Below are 19,675 nucleotides of genomic sequence, written 5' to 3'. Positions count from 1 at the left end.
TGCCACAGGATTGAAAGAGAAAAGAGGAAGAGTCCTTTTGTGGGAATGGAAAAGACCAACACTGTAAGTCACAGGAGAGACAGTCACTCATTTGGGAATGGAAGGCAACACATTGTTATTCATTAAGCTTTGATTCAGATGTGCTATAGCACTCTTTATAGTGGAGTACTATATTATCTGAGGGAGCTGAAGGAGGGAAGAGAAATTGAGAAGAAAGGAATGAAAGAAAGTGAAAAGTAGAAGAGAGGAAAAGTTCATTTTTAACACAATTATGGATTATGAAGATTTTGTGGCTCACAGGCCTGAAGTCAACCCAAGAATCCCATCGTCATGCTAATTTTCTACAGCTAAATATAGAGGGATGTAAGGGTAGACGCATGGGAAGATGAATGTGAGAAAAGAGTAAAACTGTGACCGGTCCTGCTTTGATGAACTCACTTTTCCTGTTGGGCCTTAAGTACTATGACAGATCAAACAGTTATCTGTCTAGAGTATAATATGGTAAAGTTGCACACTAATAAAGACATGTTCAGTGAGACTTTTTAAAAAGCCAAGATGAAAGGGCATCTCACAGCAGACGGGTGGACTGACAAAGACAAGTGGCACCAGAGCCACATTTGAAATGTCTTCTCATTTTCCTGTCAGGGCCCACAAAGAAAGACAACCTATCCTGTGCCAGATGAAACACTACAAAATGTCACTTGAGTATCCCAAATCCCTACAATGAGTCAATTATACCTCTCCTCAGTCACTGGCAGAGTGCATAAAGCCAAGACATTTGCTGACCTGAGACTGACTCCATAGAAAGCAGTCACAAAATGACAGTCCAGCTCTGACTACAATGCCTGTGGGACATTAGCCTTGAACAGTCTTGGTGCTATTTTCTCTAATGCATCAAAAAGGCAGTGTCTGGCATACTGTGACCTCACCTGAAAGTAATAAATAGTGACTAATGTGCAGGTAAATGCTGTGTTGTTATAACTATAGTGTTAATATAGTAGAATATATCAGGTGATATTAGAAAATATCAGGTGTGTGTCAAGTGTGTACATGTGCCTGTTTTTCTTGGCAGGTGGCATTCCCATGAGGACACACACACACACACACACACACACACACACACAGTGTCCTCTGCATTAGAAGACTCACATGCCGTGACATCTGTTTAGTGTTGAATACATTGTTCTGGGCAGCACAGTGGTGACTTAACACTACATATAATGGAAGGAAAAGGGAAAAAGAGAAAGCCATGGAATAAAATACATAATTAGATTTTAGCCCACAGGTCTCCATTAATGTTTTTTCCTCTGTTAACAATACTGCCGGTACAAGGGACAACTGTGAATTGTCCAGCTTTAAATCAACTTTATCCTCTAGTAAGAGAGGAGACCGTCAGATAATGAGATAGTGAGGTTCTAGTGTTTCATATTCTAAAAATGTGATCAAGCAAAGGAAAACTGCTTCAAAGATACAATAAATCATATCCTTTTTTTCAAATATTTGGAACCAAGTCTAAACAGGAAAGCACAAGATTGTGATGTTGGGTTGTCAGCAAGTCTTGTGTAACTGAAAATGAGCTCTTTTCAGGTAGAAAACAAAAGCATTAACTGTATGGAAATGAGCTGAAGCCCAAAGCAAAATAATCTGCAGTGAATTTATCCTCTCATCCCTTATTACAGCATCCCCCATGGCTTCATCTGGGAGAGACACTGGTAGAGAGAGGCTGCTGAAGAGACCCCCCTCCCTTTTCTCCCAGCGCTGCCTCAGGAATGCTTTTCTTCTGGCCCCCTTAGCCCCATGTGTAGACGCCCTCTCTGCAGGGTGTGTTTTGCATGTAAAGCAGGCTGCAGATGCTGTCCGCAAAAGGGACCAGGAGGGACAAGAGGGACGAGGACACAAGGAGGCCCCACTGCCATGCCACCCGCCTGGCCTCGCCTCGCTCCGCTGCCACCCCCTCCGCAGCTCCCCTCCCACAACACCTCTCATTACTTCACCCCTTGACAGCCTCCTCCCACCCCAGCCTTTCCATTCCCAGCTCAACATGCCACCCCTCCATCACCCGATCCCAACCATCCGCCCCCGCGACCATCCCTTTGCCACCCTCCCAGCACACGCAGTTGTGTGTCTCCTGGGAAACAAGCTGTAGTTGGTGTATAGAGGCACGCTGAGAGACACACACACACACACACACACACACACACCACTTCAGTTAACAGAAAGACCCGAGAAATGGCATTTGGACAGAGAGAAAGAAAGAAAGAGGAGAGAGAAGAAAGGAGGGAGAAAGAGACTGATCACCTCTAATTAAATGCTTCTTTACAATCCTGTTATACATATTCGGCTTGACATAATTTTATTCAAGGGAAATAATTAACAAGTGTATTGTGTGCATTAATATTGCATTTGACAGCAGACAGGTGGCTGGCTGGGAGCAGATGTTAGGAGGCAAACCAGAAAGATAGAGACCAAGTGAGAGGGAGAGATGGAAAATAATTACAGGTTTCTGTTTTATAAACACAACAAACAGGTTCTCAATGGCTTATCATTAACTTTTTAATTTAAATGCAGCGTTGTACCATGATGAAACCATCACTCTTACTGTACACATTATGCAATAACTTAAACAGAAACTTAATTGTTGTAATGTTGATTGGGTAATTTTAAACACTCCTAAGGCATTTAAAAAGTTGGGATTGTAATTTTTTTAACGGTTTACAGTTTATAGACTAAATGATTACATCAGTTAGCAAAAAAGCCATTTAAAGAGAAGTACCTAATGATTATAATTGTCGGTTGCAGTTCTGCATTTCTGTACATCTATATGACATACAGTAAAGCAGCAAACACTTCATCCACCATCAGTCTACACTTCCTGCTTCTCTGTCTGCTGCACACAAAGCACCACAGTGTGGCCAGTCAGGGAGGGTGCAAGTCAGATGACATAATGGTGTTTTCCATCTAACTTCTCCACTCCCAGGATCTGTACTCTGGTGAAGACAGTGTGTGTGTGTGTGTGTGTGTGTGTGGAGTGTGGTTGGGTGAATAATTGTAGTGACACACTGGTACATTTGGATAATGACCTTTTACAGTAGTCAGCCAGTCCTCACATGTGTCGCCCATGATCCTAAAGAGCACCTTTGTGAAGCCTTGCATTGCTTAGATAGTCCATAATCCTTCTTGATTCTATTTTATTTGTCAAGGTGTTAGTGCTTTACAGGGTGTGACATACATTCAGAGACTGGTTTAGATTGGACAGACAGGGATGTTGTTTTTTTCTTTTGTGTTGCTGTGTGTGTTTATCTTAAGACTTGCTTGTATGAACGTTGTGTGTGAATGGGCTGAATGAAGCCACACTGAGCTGGGACCAGACTTAATCTATAGCCATTCATATGGCATATCTGCAAAGCAACACCTGACTGAATATTGAGCAATATCTTTAAAAGGATTTAAGACCTTTTGAACATCCTCCTGCATGGAGTTATGCTTCAACATTACAAAAAAGAACTAACAAACCACAAGATTAAGCATTCATTTCCTTGGGTAAAGCCTGAAAATGAGGGTGGGTTGAGGAATCTTTTGTTAAAGCGAGATGGATGTTTGCCCAATATACAGTTTTTTTGTTTCCTAAGCAGCTTTAGTCCTCTCTAACTTTTCAAAACTGTCCTATAACATGCCCAGCTTCTTCCTTGACAGTATAATGTATATTATATGGGATTTGTAATGAAGTGCAGCACTGCAGTCTATAGCTCCCAGGGTTTACATATGGCTCTGCCACATTATATCGAATCTTGAGAATGAGAAGGGAGATCACCTCAGTACAAGGATAACAGAAGGTATTTCTGTTATGGATGTAATGCAAACCTAAAATTAAACCCACAACTCCCCTTCCCTATGTCCAATTACCGCAAATTCTGATAGCATTTATTGCTATTCGTTCTTTGTACTGCTATGTCTGACTTTTCTGCTCATGGGCCCTGCAGCAAACACAAGGGTCAGGAAGCAGGAACTCTGGAAATCTAGCTTTGCTCTAGCATTTAGAGCCACTCTCAACCTATCACAAATTCCTCTTTTTTGGCAGCTACACAGCTTTCCCTCTCTCTCCCTTTCCTCTTTTCATCAGAGTTGGCAGTGGAACTGTAGTCTACATTCTGCACTAATTAACAACCTTCAGAGGAGGACCACCAAACTGGTGGACTGGCACACTTGAAGCACGCTTACAGCAGGACTCTCTTCCCTTCAGTTTTATTCTTTCTCCACTGTCTGTCCATTTCTCTGAAGGTGGGGTTGAACGTTGTATGGCATTTCTAAACACAAGCTTTATAAAGCTTTACGAAAATCTAAGCCCACCACCACCACCATATGACACACACAGGCACTGTGAAAATGTTCCGTGTCCTTTTTCTTTGCATGGTGTCTGGCCTTGCAGATTATTAGACTGTTGTCACATCTGGCATTTTCAAGTACTTGTCAGCCCATAGTTTTGGTTCATTAGTTACATAGCTTGGTGCCTTCTAGAAATGAGACAGAGAGTTATAATAAGTAGTGATGTCCTGATACTACTTTTATACAGTAATATCAGGTTCGTACGAATTAGTACTTGCCAAAACCAAGTACTTATATGAGTACTAAACTGATTTGCTTCTAGTAACTTGCTGGACAGAAAAGTCAACATCGATTCACTATGCATTTACACTGATGGAAAACACTACCTGACACTCCTGGTCCAACAAGTAGCGGGGAAGCACCTGAAAATAAGAAGACTGGACATTTCACACTGTTTCCACCAGCTGTCACATATTTCTATTCTCTGCCAGCTAGAAGTTCTAAGGTAGACAACCCTTCAAATCCTTAGAAAACAAGTAGGAAATCTTGCACGTTTTTTTGAAAAAACTAATATAGCCAAATATACAAATATAACAAATATAACCTTTGCTAAAAAGAAGAAAGAAAGATGAAAAAAAGATTTGTAAAATCCTGGATATAGAGGAAGAAAAATGGAGGTGAAATAACTTCTGTAAAAACCAGAAAACTTTAGATAAATTTCCAGTTTCTGGAGATCTCCCTCAGTTGTTGCAGATGTCAATTGCAAATATTAGACATGTTTAAAATCTTAAGACCTTAAGAGCAGAGCTTGCATTGGACTTTACATTTGTCATTGCTAATATCTTAAAACAGCATTCAAGCACAGACAGTTTTCCTTCTCCAACCTACCTTGGACAGTTGGTGATGTATTTTAAACAATGTGATCAAGACTTTGAAGGTGGAGACAGCAGTTCATCTCCCACCTCAACATGAAAGTAGACTTTTGTACTTCAGTCCTCACAATTCTCTCTAAACCTAATGCTGATGTTTTTGTTCCTAAACCTAAAATCATCTATTCAGTCCCTAAACCTAAGTAGATTGTGAGCCTGCATTATAAGAACATACTGAACCTGAAGTAGAAGGTTGCATAGTGAACCATAATTTAAGTTGATAGGGGCTAAAGACCACCTATTCAATAGTGTGATTCCTTCCAGATCAGGTGGGCCTTGCATTGAGATACGTTACATATACAAAAAGTGTATCTAAAGTAACATCCACAAAGCTGACAGCCCAGCTGTCAACTCTTCGTCTTTTGTATGCAGAATTTTTTTTTTTTTTACAACACTTCCATCCATAAGCTCCAATACTGTTTAACATTTTTAAAACCAATTGCATTAAGTGGATTACTTTACAGATGGACTGTACACACCAACAAATTCACAATGTCCATCAAATCATCTTTAGGTCTATTCTTATCCAATATAGTACATTGTCATTATCACAAATAATTCAACTTGTCTATTAACACAGAGCTTTGATTCATTCACACAAACATGGAGTTGTCCCTGGATCTGATGCACGTGCTTTTTTGTTTGTTTGTTTTAGCCATGGAAAACCATTTCAGGACAAGTCTGAATAATTAGGATATTATAGTATTTTGTCTTTGTACTGAGTACCAAGCTTTGGTACATACTGTATGAGAGTGTAGCTAGAATGTGTTTTTGTTTGCTGTGGTACTGCTTTAAGAGTAATTGTGTTAAAGTTGTTCTCAATTGCACTATTGTTATTTTCACTTACAAAACTAGCACAGCAGCATTCAAGAAAGCCAACATGCACATAGGAGCTTATACACTGGAATTTACACACACACACACACACACACACACACTCTCTCTGGTCCAAAGCCTTAGCTGCCTGTCTGGAGCATCAATTGAGTCTCTGTTCATTCTCCCTGTCTCCACTGCCATCTTCCACCACCAACATCCACACCACATAATTTGTCAAAGGACAGAACAACCTTAAAGCAGACAAGCGGCAATCAAAATGTTAAAACTTAAATTCAAATACATGGGTACATGCTCTGCCTAAATAATACAGTATCCTAAATTTTCTGGGGGGTTATTGGTTTGGATTCCTTGAGCAAAATTACAGAATAAGTTGTAACATGGTCTGGGTCAGAGTCCGTCTCTTGTCACAAAATAAATACTTCACATTTTTCACAAGTTTAAATTACTTGATTGCCAGTGTCACAAGCAAAGCATAACTCCCAAAAAAGTGGGCGCTTAAGCAGGGCCATGCCAAGAAACAGGTACAGAAGAAGAAGAAGAAGAAGTCTTATGACCAAAGGGGCAACACTAGTTCAAATCCCTGAAGTGAGTGGAAAACTCTGGTGGGAATGACAAAAGCTCTGGATATTGTCTGTCAATGTGCCTTTGAGCAAGACATTCCTACTATGCTGTCTAATCAGAGTGCTTAAAATTAGGAGGCTGCAGCTCCAAAGTGTGTGGTATTGCCCGAATATGAAACAGGCCATTTCTGGTAAATAGTTAAGTCAGTTGTTTTAACTTTCTCAGGATAAATAAAGAGCATAAAACTTCAATGAGTTCTTGAAACCATCATTTAACGTACTGGGCAAAGAAACACAATTAGAACAAATGAGGAGAAATATTATGCAGCAATAAGACATTGCTAGTGTTAGGCCTCATGTGACAAACTCAACTATGGGTCAAAAGCCTAAAAAGACAGTCCAGACATAAAATGAGAGAGGAGGAGAACAGAATGAAGGAATTCCAAGAAGACAGTGGGTCCACAGAGACAGTTCCCAAAGAGATGCTCTGGCATGTCCGTGATCCCAGACAGCTTTCCACTGTTAAGTGATTCTGAATAGCACTGAGAGGACAGAACATCAAGATTGCTGGACCAGAGCAGAGCAAGTGGTGCTGGCATGGCCAATGTATTGTTCTGGGAGCCGTGCAGGAGGCTATCACGGCCTGGGCCAACCACTAGCCACGTGCTCTTCACTGAGGCCCGCATGAATTACTACATTTCTGTTATCTTTCACCATGGTTCATTAAAGGCAAACAATTGGGTTTCAATAGAAGCACAACACTCAGGGGTCCTCCCAGATGCCCTCAGAGAGAGAGAGGAAGAGAGAGAAGGGTTAAAGAAAGAGAATCCCTGCACTCTCAACTGAAAAGGATGGAGGAGGATGGACAAAAACATATTGTCCATGGATTAAAAAAGAAGGCTTATGGCTGATATGACAAAAAGAAGCGTGCTTTTAGAAGAAGAGAAGAATGAATCTGCCCACTGATGCACACTCAATGAGATGTACACTAGAAGAGCCAGAGAAAAGAAAAAAGAATTGAAAGAGATGGAATCTGAGGCAAATGACACTCAAGTGTTTTGAAAATAACTGACAGCTGCACAATAGGACACCAAAACAGGCTGCCCATAGATAGATGAAAAGACAGGAACTTGAATAGAAGTGCGACCAAATACATACAAACATACTGTCCATTCATAGCAAGAGTGAGTAAATAGACAACTGTGAAAATGGACATGAAAGGTGAGGTTCTGCACTAATAAATGGACCAAACAAAGGGATAGCTACAAAGCAGTTTGGAAACAAAAATGCTTTCTCATTTAAAGAACATGAGTGCAACAAGTTTAGATTTTTTAATTCCAGATAGTTACACTAACTGTTACACATACAAAAACATGAAACTCGCAGAGATCAAATGCCAACTCAACATTTTAGTTGTGAGTTCAGTACAGGGACATTGCTATAATTAGACACAATCATAGCTGCTTACAAACCTGTCTGAGTCTATGATATATCCCTGAATGAACCAGCCATAACCATCCAGATCAAATGCATGTCTCTCCTCATAAAGCTTTGTTGTATCTGAATGTGCATGTCTCCCTAATGCATGCATGTGTGTGTGTGTGTGTGTGTGTGTGTGTGCGTGTGTGTGTGTGTGTAGAGAGGTGAGGATCAGAACACACTCCTCTTGTCACTTGCTGTACGCTGCATAACACAGACATTTTCCATTCTGTCAGCGCAAGCAGCGAGCACACTGGCTCCTTCTAAACTCAGCCGCCACTTCATTAAATGACTTCAGACTCTTGGCAGAGTCAGTGGGAAAAGTCTATATTAACTGTGTGTGAGATCCACGGGGTGACCAACAAAGGCCATAGTTGTTCCTCTATGCTGGGTGCTACTCTGGGGGATTCTGGGGCCTATCGGGGTACCACTCCACTGTACCCAATTATGTCTCACACATGCGCTCACCTTTTCTCCTTTTTCTTTGTCTGTCTGACACGTCACATACAGTACTTGCAGACACACACACACACACACACACAAACACACGGATGTAGACCAGTGTCAAATAAAGCTTTGCTGACCTTTGCTCCACTTTACAGGTTGGAAGGGGCTGAGATTGTAAGTTACTGTAAATGAGCAAGTGTACTGTAAGCCTAGAGCCAACCGCAGTGGCATATTGGATGGGCACACTTCTGGCATCATTATGCATAGTGCAGGACTAAATTCAAAGTTTATGGGTTTATATCTGGAGGGTGGTGATGAGATGAGGGTGACTTTGTGTGTTTTAGATTAAAGAATAAGAGGTGGATGTCTCCTCTCTCACAGATCAATGTGATGGCTGGATCATTTATTTACAGGAGTTTCAGATGCAAAGAGGCAGCTTGATGGCACCTAAAACCCAGGATGAGAAGCTGGCGGCTGGATCACACCATTTTTCTATTGTTCAATCAGGTTGAAAATTTGGGTTATTTGGAAGTGAATGGGTAGACCTGCCAGCAAATTAGTAAAAAAACACTTAAAGTAGTACACAATGCTAATACTAATGATTTGTCAACCTCAACCCTTATTTTACACAAGAGTATCTTTGAAACCCTTTAATATCAATATTCACAAAATAATTACTATATGCGAAAAAAAATTCTTTCTGTTTCAATGCTACATTACAAAATACAGTATCGGTGGAGCAGTATTAATCGTCAAAGTAACTCCAGAAGTAAATAAAACATTCCTCTTTTTATGGCTATATCATTTTATTCAGTACAATTTTTTTTTTTTCGCCTTTCGGCTTATCCCGTGAGTTTAGGGTCGCTACAGCGGATCATTGTCCGTATGTTGATTTGGCACAGTTTTTACGCCGGATGTCATTCCTGACGCAACCCTCCCCAATTTCTATCTGTCTTGGACCGGCACTGCACAGCTGGGGGAATGGGTTGTTAGGGGTTCAGTGTCTTGCCCGGAGACACTTCGACATATAGCTGGGGCCAGGGATCGAACCACTGACCCTGTGGTTCGTGGATGACTGCCTTTACCAACTGAGCTACATTGAAAATAATGACAGGAATTAAAATTGTGACTCTTACTCAGCAAGACAAAGCTGAGTAAAAGGCACATGGGGAGTGTCCATAGACAGACAAATGATCACTGAAGTGTGGGAAAACGTGTGGGATACAAAAAGTATTTAGGTGAAGAATGCAACTTTAATCTGTGAAACAAACAGAAAGAGATACAGTCTGATTATAATGAAACACACATTCTCTCTCTCTCTCTCTCATACACACACACACACACACACACACACACACGCTGAAGACAATAATTCACCAGAGGAAAGTACAAGATATAGCAGGCAAAAAAGACACCACAGCTGTACAGTCAATCAGGGGGATTGACTTGATATGCCAGTACATGTAGCAACACTTCGGGGGTGACCTTTACCCAATCTGGTGGATTTATTTGTTCTAATTAGGCAGGTTAGGGCCACATGCCTTCACAAATTAAGTCATTCATCTTGATGTGACAGCTAGAGGGTGGAAAGGCCAATTACCCCCAGGAAAAAAGAGCAATTTCTTCAATACCAGGAGGTGAAGAGTATTTTCAAAGTCCAGTTATTAAATTTATAGTAGATAATCACTGACACACACATACACTAAAACTATGTACATAGAGATAACATTGCATGAAAGCTGCCCAATGTTCAAATGTGGCCAATGCTAGTATTTTTCAGAATTGCTGTGTGTACATCAAGTACACTTCATATGGTCTGAACTGTGTCTGAACTAAGTATGTGTGGTCCTGCACTTGTTATTGTGTACCTATAACCTTACTCTGTGGGGGCCTGATGGATTAGTGGTAGGACATTGGGTTGGGACGCAGAAGGGCAGGCGTTCGAATACCACACCACCTGGCAGGAAGGGCATCCGGCATTAAAAAAAACTCACGCCAAATCAACGTGCGACCCCGGAAGGGACAAGCTGTTGATCTTTTAACCCTAGTCTTACTCTGTATAACTGTCTAGTAGTGTATCAAGCGTAAAGAGGCCAAACTCATTCTTCTACGGTAATATACTAAAAACAGTGATTCTATTCAGATTTTGACTTTCATTGACACTGACATGTGTTCCCACCTACACATACATAACACAGAGTTTTGAGGAAGAAACACATAGCTGGCCAGCTAAACACAGCTTCCACCATGACCCTGGGGTTGAAAATAGTCCACAATGTCTAGATCAACAGAGGCTGGAGCCAGCGGGGGCTTGGAGGTGGACTGAGGCGGCCCAGTGAGAGGCCTCCTCCACAAGCCTGGATAAATACAGTTAGCTAGAGAACTCTGATTGTTTCTCCTCTTGTACTTCCACACACTGTGTGTTCAGTGTTGTGATGAGACTATATTCAGTCTTTCAGTTTACATGTGATAATACAATTTCGATTAGGGGTCAGCATCCATGTATGTTGCTAAAACTATACAATGGTCACTTTTCACTAAAACTGTCCATCTAAGGAAGTTTACTTTCAATTAACATACACCAGAAAAACGTTCAGAAGCCACTAACCTCTGAGTGACTCCCAAGCATCCTGAGCCATTCACCAAATTACACAAGGAGATTCAGAGCACAAAATGAAGGAATAACAACAGGCGACAATATGGCTCAGTTCTTTTCACCATGGGATTTCACTCTGAGTTTCAAAATCCTACATCCTTCCTACAGTATATCGGCATTCTGAATACGGCTCTCTGTCTCTAATTGGCCTCTTTTACCTTTTTATCAGTGGACTTCTTTTCCCTCTCTCTCTCTCTAACTCTATGAATGTGTCTCTCTCTTTTCGAAACACACAGATACAAGCACTCACAGCATTCACAACTAATCCATATTTACCCTCACTCTCTGGAACACATCCTACATTGGTTTGATTCTAGTATACACATCTATGTTGAGATATGATTTTGGTATAAAAGGGGCTATAGAAGTCTATGTAGCCTGTAGCCTGATTTCAGCGTTCAGCAGACCTAAGCAGGGAAGCTACTGTAACTTGTTGGCTCTGTTCTCGCTCTTAGCTGCAGCTCTTCCATCTTACATATCCGTTATCTGATGGTAATGCTATGGTAGCTGGCAGCTACATTCAAAATGCCATAAACCATATGTTATAAAATAAAATAATAAGACTTGTATGGCCAATTGAGTTAAGACACCATGGCTTCATGAGTTAAAATATGTTTATTTTTCTTAAAATACTGTAAAATTGTTAGAGGAAAAAGTTGTTTTTGTAATTTAATTGCCTTAGTAAAACCCCCTTCTGCGTATGCCTATAAGCTGAGTGATGCTCTGAAACATACATTACACTTTTATTGACTATGCTGTACCGGAACCATCAGTTTTTAATTTCATTGGCATGACGTTCCTGCTCTCTAGTGGTAATGTATGAGAATAGCATCCAAGAGTGTCATAAGCATTAAGGGGCAATTTTTCCATGCATTCTTAGCTATGACCACCCAATTATAAAATGTTTGTCATGTTACTATTAGTGACATCTAAAATAAATCTGTGTCTTCGAGCTATATTAAATATGCAATGTGAGTTTATGAATTACATTTTTATACATCCCTTGCTAATAATTAATTCAAGGTATAATAAATATAATAAATAATTATATATATATTTTTTCTTTTTATTAGATATATAGATAGATACACACACACACACACACACACACACACACACTTCAAAAAAAGCACATATTTTACCAATAAATTTAATAATATTATGCAACTTAAATCACAATTGAAACGAAACACCAATGATTACATTTATAGTAAATAATCACTGCATAAAACACAACTGTGATTATGTTTTGCTTTAAAATGAGGAGAATTCAATGCAATTTCACTTAAGTGTTAGAATAGTAAATCACAATTAAGCGTTGCAAGTCAATATGTCAATCAATCACAGCGGATATATGTTCTTAACCACACACATTTTGTGAGGCAACAGTGCCTGCTACGTCACATGTTACTCATTACATTTTGCAGATGATGAATGACTCACTTATGCAGAACTTTTCCTGACCATTAGAGGTCAGACTTCTACCATTTATGACCTAACACCTGAATAAACAACATTGCTACATTAATTCCTCTCACACAAAGGACTGAACAAACAAGTTAAAACAGCAGAAAGAGAGCCCAGATAGCACAAAGGGAACGTGCTGCAATGAAGTTAAAAACCACCGCTGTTCTACTACTTGGTTATCACATTCAATAGTGAATCACTGTATTGTGACTTTAAAATCTTTGCCAATAAACATTTCTTGAAAAAACAAAATATAGTAGCAAAATATCTTTAGAGGAAACACATATGATGAGAAAATTACGGCATGAGTCGATTATCTAGTCTTGATGTTTTTATTGTAACAATACAGCCATACAACTGCATTGTAAACAGGTAGAATTGACTTTCTAAAAAACCAAAAAGGGACAGTTTTGCTGAGCCCCTACTCTCTGTGTCTGTATCACTGTATCTGACTACATAGGTGTATGTACTGTACAAAACGGATGCAGAGATCATTTGCAAGATAAGGGAAAAAAGTGTGTTCAAGAGAGGTGGCACTGCCTACCGCTTAAAAGTACAAGAAAATAAACACCGCAGATTTCATGACACAACAACTGTAAGAGTACCTTTGGGAAATGCATCGACATGCCTTGACGTAGGCACTCTGGGGAATTTTCAACCGCACAACCTTGCAATATCAGCAGCTGTTATATCTATCAGAGAAGAAGATGCACCTTAAAACAGCTGAGATGTCTGACTAACTTTACCACCTACCAACAAACTTTGAATGCAAAACAGAAAAACAAACAAACAAACAATATATTTATACTTCAGTGACCACACAACACACATCAGCATCAGGCAGAAGCACACATTGCCTGCTCATAGATATTATATATATATATAATTATTTATAGATGTATTATTATAGATAAAGGAAGAAGGCACGCTGTCATTTTTTTCTAGTTGACATTTGTGGAGCCAAGCAATAATGTTGCATATAAATCTATACAAACTTAATATTTAGCGTGTATTAGATTTTTGTCATTACTAGTGCTCAATTGCATCGAATGTGAAAGCCAACTTTTAACAGCATTATTGAATATGTACACAAAGCACACAAACAGCAAAAAATATATATAGGAATTACCATAAAATAGGATGCAGTCAGTTCCCTTTACATGGCTGGTTTAATGTGTAACCTATATAAGTGCATTTCTAAAGTATGTAAGCTGGCATCATCAGAATTACCAAGCCAGGATGTTCTTCCTCCAGAGCAGCTGCAGAGAGTCATAGTTGATCCTGGTCCAATTCTATAGTAGACACATCCAATCTGACACTCTGACTCCTCCTCCACCTTCTCCTGCTGCTGCACTAAAAAAACATGCCAGTACTGAGCCATTTAATAGCAGTTTCATTTTCAACTTTGTCTATAAGTTCCTCACAGAGACTGACACATTTATTTACTGTTGTCAGTGCTCTTAGCATCCTATAGGAAGGCTACATGCTCAACCCCAGATCTCACACTTAGCTGGACAATGGCAAAAAAACAAAACCAACAAACAAAAACAACAGCTTTGGGTGCCAAGTTTCTATTTTTTTTAAGGTTGACTTTTGAATAAAAAAGGTCTTTCTTACTTGTATCATCTTTTGTACGCCTTGGATGAAGAATGCAACATTACTCTGATATTGGCATATAAAACAGAGAAGTGTGTGCTGCATACACGTACTAGATACTACAAGATGAGTAATCATTTCTAATCAGTTTGATACTCAAGTGACTCATCACTACAAGCAGATATACAAAATGATGTAATTTACATAAGCAACAACTGATGTTTATCACTAAAATATTTCTTTACAAATAACACTCTGTTACTACTTAAGTCACTCACACACCCACCAACACAACTGCAACTTTGCTGATGCTGAATGCAGAAAGACATTGACTGCACTAATAAACGCAGTTTTGGTTGTTGCCCTCCACACATGAGGTTGTGTTGCTTATAGTCGGTCTTGTTTTTCGTCATGTGATAAATATGCACAAATTTGCTGAGATGTTACATGAACAACATTAAGCCACTAAAGCTGTGTCTTACTCTCATTAAAATTACAGCATCTTCTGAACACAAATGTATTGCGCATTTAAAGAATTCAAACCAGCAAAACAGAACGTTCTGTCTCTGTTGTTTGCATTTGGGTACTATGACAGGAAATGATGACGTCTGTGCATTTCATGTAAGACAGCAAGGTGGTTATCTTTGAGAGCAACTCAACAGGAAAACAAACAATTTTCATCTCCCTATTTAAGATTACTGAAAACAGTTTTTTTCTGAGCTCCAAAAGTGGTAACACACTCACAGTAAATAAAAATAGTGCAAAATTTACACGTTCACACATAAAAACATTTGCTCTCAGAAAAACATTTCTGTTTGAGTGGCATGCAAATTAAGCAAAACCACATGTTGAGAGCTCAGCTGTTGTTACAAAGTCAACAACCACTGAGGAGCAGCTGAACCTGATGTGCGCTGGACTGATCAGTGACGTATGAGGTGGTTTTACACGGTGATGTGACTTGCCATCTGTCAGAACTCCAAATCCTGCGATACTAAGTGTGATACTAAATACCATACAACTGCGCTGCTAATTTCTGACTTTAAGTTACTTAACAATGGGTTTTATTTGTTGGTTTAGAAGCAACTCCAGTGTTTCTGACAAATTCAGCTGTAAAGACAAATGACAGTGTCCATTCTGTCTATAGTGTTGCTATATCTAAGTTAAAGACAAAACTTTCCTTCGCCCCCACACATTTACCGACTGAGTCCTGCCAGACCACAATCAGTAAAGTAAGAGGCGTGAGCAGGCTTTTAGGAAGGTAACTTCTTTTTTTTCTTTTGTATTTCAGCTGCTTGTTTTCATGATTTTGGACTAAATCATAATAAGTCTCTTAGTGCAACCAGGGAGGAATTTACATTAGTTTATAGGATTATGTGAAAACTGGGCATCAACATTTTGGAGCCACACATCAATTAATGTCTAGACTGACAAGGTAAAGATATTTTTTCTATTTTTCATAAATGTCCTCTTTTAAATATGTCTTGTACATTGTCAGTTACGAGAAAAGAGCTGAACGAGTTAAAAGTCAAATCACTGCTTACATTTTAACCTATTTGATGCAGTGACATTACACATCCAAAACAGTATCAAAAGTTAGGAACTGCCAATAACAGAGGCAAATATTCCACTAAGTGTTTTACGGTCCAAAGACTTTTGGAGGCGACTTTACTGAAAGTGCAGGAAGAGAAATAGGCATTTTTTCAAAACAGAAACCCACCAACGAAATACAGACGAGATTAAATAAACTCAACAAAAAGTCCTAACCACAAATGTGCCTAAAAGAAATGTCACACATTTCCAGAGAAGTTGCAGCGAAGAAAGTCATGATTGCACATTAAAAAAGTTACTCCCCCTAAACACCACCACGTCAGAGTCTGCCAAATCTTCAGCCAATTCAGTTTCTAAGGCACTCTTACAGGAAACTTGTCCGTCCCCCTTCTTCCTCAACCCCTCCTTCAGCTGAGGTGGGTGTGCTGAGGGAACACAGAGCATGCAGATGTTGACGTTCCACAATGAAAGTTGTGCCCACATCCGTTTAAAGTTAAGCCCTTTGTAGCCTATAGCAGGCTGTTCAGACAGCAGTAAAACAACAGGCAACAAACTATGGCACATTTACAGTGTAGTACACATCCAGCACCACTGGGACTCAGCAGTCATTTACTGAAGCTACAAACAAAGTTTTAGGGTGTGAGTGAGTGGGTTTGTGAGTTAAAGATACTATTCCAGGCAGTGCACAATCTTGAAATTTTAAATCAAACTGCAGTCATTAACAAGCTTGTAACTGTAAGGAGCTTTTAAAACATAATTGAACACTTTAACATGAACACTTTCTGCTGTCAGTATCTACCTGCTGAGTCTATGGATTTTCACATTTTCTTGTTTAAAACTTAAAGCGGGCCAAGCAATTCTTGATGCATCCACTTATCACCACTTTGACACATTTTCTGCCGAGCTGCCTAATAACAGGTCTGTCTCATTCAGTCATTGGGCAAACGCTTAGTGATTTACAATGAACTCTGCTCCATCAGTAGACTGATCACTGAAATTACTCAACTAAGGACTTGTTAAATTTAAACCACCAAGTTCTCTAAAGCCTTTATTCGACCTAACAACACATAATGGCTTCCTGGTAAATCAAAGGGAATAAAGATGTTAGACAAGTGTCAGGACAAGCATGATATTTTTGACAGTGTCAGACTCAGTGGTGGAAGCGAGCATCACTTAACTATCGATTTAAGCTTTAATTTACTGATAAACACGTTTTCAACACGTTTGCCAAACAAGTTAATGATTCTATAAAAAGGTGTCAGAGCCAAACATCGAGCAAACAATAACATAGCAGACACTTACAGTGCGTTTCTGCGAACTCGAGACAAGAGTTTGACATTTTACTGTAAAGTGGCGTCGTCATCCAGTAAGTCATGATGCATCATCTAACGTCACGTTACACACACAGGATACGACTTTTATCACATAGGCTTCTCGAGGTTTCCCGTAGTTTTATAACAAAAACGGCCCCTCAACTTTTAACTCTTCACTTGTAGCACTACACGACAGCTGTTTTGTGCCAGCACCGCTACTACTACGAGCCACGAGGGCACGCGCGCGCGCACACACACACACACACACACACACACACACACACACACACACACACACACACACAAACTGCAACCAAACGAAACTGTGTCCCACCTGTTTTTGCACTTTCGACTCCCTCGGCTGCAGCACAGTCGCGTCCTTTTGCCAGTAAACACCGAAGATGAGCTTTACAACAGCGTGTAGGACTTGTTTACAAAGTTTCGCAGCGAACTCCGATTGGTCTGAGTGAAATTTAGTCGCCGCCCCAAACCTCGGTCACCGGGCTGAGTCTCAAATGTTGTTTCCTGCGTCGCCGCCTTCCAAGTAGTTTCACAACATGGGGAAGGAGGCGAGCTAGTGCGAAGCACTCTACATGCAGCCTACTGTTTCCCTTTCCTTAGCTTTTTGAAGCACACGTTTGCCGCTTTGGAAAGTTGCAGACACAGGAACAAGGCAGGATAACAGGACACGTGACTACTGGCAGCCGGGCCTAATTAGCAAGATACTAGTTCCAAGTTCTGACAAGGCCCCCACGTTTCCACAAAAGAGAACATAAAGAAAGATTGAAAGATCTAATTTATCCAGGGAATTTCAGGTTTCTGCAGCCTACAAGAGAAAGAAAGACATGTTAAAACCTGTTACACATTCTTGGGGAATACCATCAGCTCTGTCTCTGTTGACATATTCAGTTAATTGAAATCTGCCACAAGTCCTCCACGGATAATTTTCCTGCAATAATATAAATGTAAATGACTTGTGCAATCAAAACAAGTAAGATTAATAATTGTTATTACTTTTTATGGTCTGTCAATGTATACAAATTGGGTATCGTGCATCCTTCTGCCATACATTAACAGTGTTGTGAGCAATCACATGAACAAAAAAAATATTAAATAAAAAAAAATATATAAACATTTTGTAAAGAATATATATATATATAGTTACAGTAGCTATGCAGAAGTCTTTTATATTGCATAACCTTGACAGAAGCAGTCAACTACTTTAACTCTTTTGGTTCCTAAAGTGCTTTTTTATTCAAGGTGCTTCTGAATGAATAACAAATTGCATCTTTGCAGCTGTTGGTTTTGTGTCTGATTTATACTGTATCTTTAAGGGCCCTTTTGCTTCACTGTAAGTATGACTGCATACTGATCACCTATAGAAACTGGCTAGGTGTTTTCACATTTCAAAATCTAATTTTCTCACTTCTGTGAATGATATTTGTCACTGTCACTAGGACATATTGTACAGTAGTGTATATTACCGTACTGTGCTGCATTGCATGCAGTCTCCAAAATGCCAGTCTCACTGAGATGAAATTATCGGGTCTCCTGACTGGTGTTTTCAGTTTAAAATGTCACCGTGGAGTTGTTAAGTTTATTAAGGTCACATAAAAGAGCATCTCTATTATAAACACTAATTTGCAACCTGCAATTAGTTTAAAATAAGCACTTTTACTTTTTTTGTCAACATTATTTGGAATTACTTTTTCAGTCAAACTGATGAATTGTTAGCATTAATGACATCCCAAGTCACAAAATACTGATTCTAAACATATTTGCTTTTCACTGACAGTGTACATCCACGTGTAGCAAATAAAGCATAATATAGTATATGTGTAAGTTTTAGTAAGGAAAAAAGTTTGTGATTAAATATTGATAAAGTAAACTTGTAACATTAGCATGTTACTAAACCTCCAACCTTTTCGAAGCCTTATCTAGATTCTGGATTCTATCTAGATTAGGGGTAAGCTTGCATCCTTTTACAATGAAAGTGCATGTAAGGGGACGCAAATATACCTTAAACCTACAATAAAAATGTACATACAGCTGGTACAAATGTTCTTACTTCACTAGAAGTAACACAAAGGGTCAAGGAGCGTATAAAAAAGTATTAGTAGTAAAATAATGAAAATCTAAAAAGTGCAAATGTTTAAATAAATTGGTAAAACAAGATACACGTTAAACAAATAAACATTAAATATTATGTTCATGAAAAAATGGTTCTAGTCTTGCCATTTCAAAATCAGGGGTCACTAACTTTTGCACTCAAGTGATGAATGTACTTTAAAATCAATTTTTGCTGTAGGTACTTGTACCACACCTTACCTATGCATTTTTTTCCAACAATTCACAGCTTAACTCATCCTGGACATCTTTTGTCAGAAGCATGCAATCTTACGTACCCCATGGATAACTTGCAAAAACTTGTCGTCCAGTGAGGATTTCATTTACAATCTGCAGTGTGTAAAATACAAATGTCCCCCCTATTTCTGAGCATACATATAGTGTTTAAATATT

At 39.3% G+C, this 19,675-nt stretch overlaps 1 protein-coding gene across 3 annotated transcripts in view; it reads right to left on the bottom strand.

Moving 5' to 3' along the window:
* Window positions 1-17,586, bottom strand: part of ccnd2a (cyclin D2, a) — a 135,167-nt gene extending 117,581 nt beyond the window's left edge. Inside the window, exon 1 of one of the 3 annotated variants that reach the window (XM_067501564.1) lies at window positions 17,490-17,586. Coding sequence is in view for 1 of the 3 variants with exons in the window: in XM_067501563.1 (XP_067357664.1) it covers window positions 13,304-13,324 (21 nt within the window). In the remaining 2 variants the exon portion in view is untranslated. Of the gene's footprint in view, window positions 1-13,303; window positions 13,340-17,489 lie in introns of those variants that run through there. The other 2 variants (XM_067501562.1, XM_067501563.1) reach the window with 2 other exon arrangements.
* Window positions 17,587-19,675: the final 2,089 nt, after the last annotated feature.

Source organism: Channa argus, chromosome 4, assembly GCF_033026475.1.
Source record: "Channa argus isolate prfri chromosome 4, Channa argus male v1.0, whole genome shotgun sequence".
NCBI lineage: Eukaryota > Metazoa > Chordata > Actinopteri > Anabantiformes > Channidae > Channa > Channa argus.
Note: the sequence above shows the minus strand (reverse complement) of the source record. Positions and strands in the feature narration are given on the sequence as shown.